At 39.7% G+C, this 4,554-nt stretch overlaps 1 protein-coding gene across 7 annotated transcripts in view; it reads left to right on the forward strand.

The window, feature by feature from the left end:
* PTPRQ (protein tyrosine phosphatase receptor type Q) overlaps positions 1–2,485 on the forward strand; it is a 138,235-nt gene extending 135,750 nt beyond the window's left edge. For 6 of the 7 annotated variants that reach the window (XM_080584383.1, XM_080584380.1, XM_080584384.1 and 3 more), the window contains one exon: positions 190–2,485. In XM_080584383.1, coding sequence (XP_080440509.1) covers positions 190–227 — 38 coding nt within the window. In that variant the 3' untranslated portion in view covers positions 228–2,485. The remainder of the gene's footprint in view (positions 1–189) is intronic. The other variant, XM_080584386.1, reaches the window with a different exon arrangement.
* Positions 2,486–4,554: the final 2,069 nt, after the last annotated feature.

Below are 4,554 nucleotides of genomic sequence, written 5' to 3' on the forward strand. Positions count from 1 at the left end.
TTGGCTCCAGAAGTGTAAAGTTTTAGCATTTTTCTCCCCTTTAGTCTCCCTCATGGTAACAGTCATTGCTCAAGCTTTCCACTTTTTTCCCTGTGAGATCTTTTAACTTCAGCCTAAACAGTTATCTGCCATTAGTTACTATTTGATAGCAAAGGAGGTTAATGTAATATATCTGTTTTCCTTTTGTAGGTGATGTGGAGCTTGAATGGGAAGAAACTACCATGTAAATACTAAGACTAGATATTAAAAATAATCAGGTTTTGAAAATCAGTCATATTTTTCTAAGCAAAACGGCCAAAGTGAACTCCCCTATTTCGATGATTAAAACATACACTGATGATTGAAACAGCTTTTCTTCTATCAATGTGCCTTCATAAATATGTTAAAGTATTTTATTCAGATCACAGAGCAATAATGATATGAAGTACTTTTGCACAGACTGCACTTCTGCTGTTATATGAACACTGCATTCAGTATGTATTTAAATAGAAAGTGTGTTTGAACATACTCCTTTTTTCCATTTACCTTTGTAAAGAGGAACAATGAGCCAAATAAGATGTAAAAAGTTCATATTCCCAGTGAAGTTATTTTTGTGTGAATTTGCTGTATTCAGTGTGGTTTGGTTTTAAGTAAAAGCTACAATTCCTCGAACCATTCTTGCTAGATTGGTTTTAATGTTGCTGTTAGTTCTTGCAGATTAATTCCATTACCATCACAGTGATCTTTACCTAAATGTATGTTCTTGTGTTTTGAATCTTTTTTTATGAGTGGTAGCATATCAGCTCGTGATCCTGAACAGCTGAAGAGTCACCTTCTGACATGGGGAGGATTATTCAGCTTTTACACAGCACACAGTAGCTCTTCAGGGACACTTGGGGCTATTTAAGCTATCCTATAATGAGAGGGTTGTTTTTTTTAAATATGCAATGGTGATTTCATATGTTCAGTGCTGAAGAAAGTATTTTATGTTCCTGCTACTTTTTAAAACATATAAAAAATAATAATAACAATAAATCTATAAATTTATTACCTATTATGATGCATATTAGGTTGACTTCAGTAATAGGATGTTTATAATCCATTCACGTTTCTTGTATATGGCACTGTTCAGTATTTTAAAAGGATACTCAAAATTTAATAACAGTATTTTTTATAATGCAGTGTTGTCAAGTAAGAAAAATGTTGCTCCTTTCTCTGGTTTGTTGAATCACTGTAGACATTGAAAAGTACAGGAAGTAATATTGGGGGATTTAATGAAAGGAAACATCTCCCACTGGTTATCTTTATCAGAGCTAGATCTGAAACAGGAATGAGAGAAGCAGGAAGCTCTTATCTGAGAAGCAAAAAAAAAAAAACTGGAAGAGTAGGAAGACTGCAGAGAGAGTATTAAACTGTGTACCCTGTTTTTACATGGAAGTATTCAATTGATATTATTGGGTGGGGGACTGATTGCTCAGTTTTACTCTGTGTAAAGAAATGTATAATTCTAAATAATACTAAAGCTGTGACCTTAATCTAAAATGAAGAACGTAATAGCAAAGAGACTTTGGAGTTGCCATCTTGTACTCTGTTCCGACAGAAGAAATCCATAGCCTTCTGGAGGCATCAAGCTCGGGAAAGTCAGACGAGCCTCTTTAGAACCTAGAAAGGTACAAGTGTGGGTGGTGTGTTTATGTTCATGCACTCTGAACAGAACAGTACATGAAAAAAACTTTCCATCTCTTAACTGTAGCTACCAGACAGAAAATACTGTACAGTATGTAAGCTGATATTTGTTCATATGTAAATGGCAGTAGGTGTTTGATGTCTTCTTAGAATCTGGCAAGGGTGGTGCAGATTACAAATCAGTGAGGGCCCTTTGTAAATTAGCAGAAAGTGCCAAATATCTAAATGAAAATTAAAGGGCATCATTTAAGGAGATGGAAATGGTCTGCAGACATATTTTGGGCAATCTGTCTTTCATGAAGACTGGCGGTATTGTAAACATCACCTGTCAAGCTAAAAGGAAAACAATGCCTTTTAAAGCTGGATAGAGGGAGAGAGAGGTGATGTCCACAGCTGTTCAAGTCTCTGGCAAAGCATTCGGTACAGCTCTAGTTTCATTTGGTTCATATGAAACATGTGTTCTTCATTTATTATACATGTACTTTAAAGTATTCTGACAAATTACTTATAGGGGCTTACAGATGTTTTTCATGATTTGTATTTGTACTTGGTAGCAGTACATGCAGCACTGTGATAAATTGACATTATAAAGTCATAATCTTTTATAATCTTGCATCCACGATGGTGGAATATATGTGTGTGTGTCATTACTCGTTTCTTTGTAGGAAAAAACGAAGAACCCTTAGGCAACTTATAGATGAACTCCAGAAGTTCCAAATGTGCTTAAATGTTTTCTGGTTTATAGAATATTTATCATGAAGATTCCTACATCTCCTTGTAGGGGACCTGTGGGTAGTCAAACTACATTCAGTAGCATACTTGCCTGACATCTCAGTAAGACATTAGAATCTTTGTCTGTCTTTTCTGTGGGTCAAAGTGAAAAACTGAATAGTAATTCAAATATATTATTCTTAAATTTGATGTAAGCAATCTGATATATGCTACTTTGACACATTTTGCACTGTATTTAGGATAAAAAGCCAATATTCAGCATAAACTGGCCACAACTCATAGAACATATACTAAGGGGGAGAAAAATCTACAAGCAATTCTCTGCAATAACTATTTTTCAGTATAAGTGGAGCAGTAGCTCACTGACCTTTTCATGTGTCCACCAATGATTTACAGGGAGAGGAGAGCATCTATATATCATGAGATGCCCCAGACCTCTGTCCAGCCATGAAGAAAAAATGTCCACACGGTCTCTTGTTTTCCAGCCCTTCTTCCTATTTGCAATAGCTCCTGTGCTTGTTCTGCTGACATAACCAGAGATGTGGAGGTGGGCAGGATTTATCCCATTGCTATTTTAAGAATATATATACATAAAACAGCACAGCACTTTCATTCTTAACTTTGCCACTCAATTTTATACAGATTCTAGGAGCTACTAATGTATCAAGAGTCTATCCAAAGTAGAAACTGGATGAATAAGAACCAGAGACGGATACCAGAATTTTTTCACCTGATTACAATTACTTTGAAATTGGGTCACACAGAATCACAGAATGGCTGAGGCTGGAAGGGCCCTCTGGAGATCATCTGGTCAAGTCCCCAGCTCAAGTGGGGTCCCCTAGAGCACGTTGCACAGGATGGCATCCAGGCAGGTTTTAAATATCTCCAAAGAAGGAGAATTTGCAAGCTCTCTGGGCAACTTGTGCCAGAGCTCTGTCACCCTCACAGTAAAGAAGTTTTTCTTCATAATTAGATGTACCTTCCTGTGTTTCAGTTTGTGTCTGTTGCTTCTCATCGTATCACTGGGCACCACCAAAAACAGTCCAGCCCCATCCTCTTCACACCCTCCCCTCAGATATTTATATACATTGATAAGATTCCCTCTCAACCTTCTCTTCTCCAAGCGAAACAGGCCCAGCTCTCTCAGCTTCTCCTTATATGACAGGTGCTCCTGTCCTCTAATCATCTTCGTAGCCCTCCCCTGGACTCACTCCAGTAGTTCTCTGTCCCTCTGCTACTGGGGAGCCCAGAACTGGACACAACACTCCAGGTGTGGCCTCACCAGGGCTGAGCAGAGGGGCAGGATCACCTCCCTTGACCCACTGGCAACGCTCTTCGGAGTGCAGCCCAGGATACCATTGGCCTTCTTGGCCACAAGGGCACATTGCTGGCTCATGGTTACTGCTGTCCACCAGGACTCCCAGGTTCCTCTCCACAGAGCTGCTCAGCCCCCAGCCTGTACCGGTGCTTGCGGTTATTCCTCCCTAGGTGCAGGGCCCTGCACATGCCCTTGTTGAACTTCATGAAGTTCCTCACCTCCCAGCTCTCCAGCCTGTGGAGATCCTTCTGAATGGCAGCACAGCCCTCTGGGGTATCAGCCACTCCTCACAGCTTTGGGTCATCAGCAAACTTGCCGAGGGTGCACTCTGTGCCATTGTCCTGATCACTGATGAAGTTGAACAGGACCAGACCCAGTACTGACCCCTGGGGGACACCGGTAGCTGCAGGCCTCCGACCAGACTGTGCACCACTGAGCATAGCCCTCTGAGCTCTGCTGTCCAGCCAATTCTCAATCCACCCTACCTTACTATATTATGTTGTTCAGTACAATTCTGTAAAAACTGACATCTATATACATAGAAGTCTCTCCATATGTATTTATAGCCAACTCTGTTGGATATCTGTAGAAGAGGCTACTGTCATTGCCCTCAACAACTGACCTGTTCTGCTTACAAAAGTAAGAGAGAACAGCAGCACGTTACATTCATATTGAATTTAAAGCATGTTTTAGAACTTTTATAAGAGCGGATATAGTAATTGCACATTCAAATTTGTCCTTTTACTGCATAGTGGGAGCTATTCAGCACTTTAATTTCACAACATTATGTGAAAGATCAATAGTGTGTGCCATCCGTGTATTGCTACAATACAAAATGC

This window comes from Anser brachyrhynchus (genome assembly GCF_964034855.1).
Source record: "Anser brachyrhynchus genome assembly, chromosome: 1".
NCBI lineage: Eukaryota > Metazoa > Chordata > Aves > Anseriformes > Anatidae > Anser > Anser brachyrhynchus.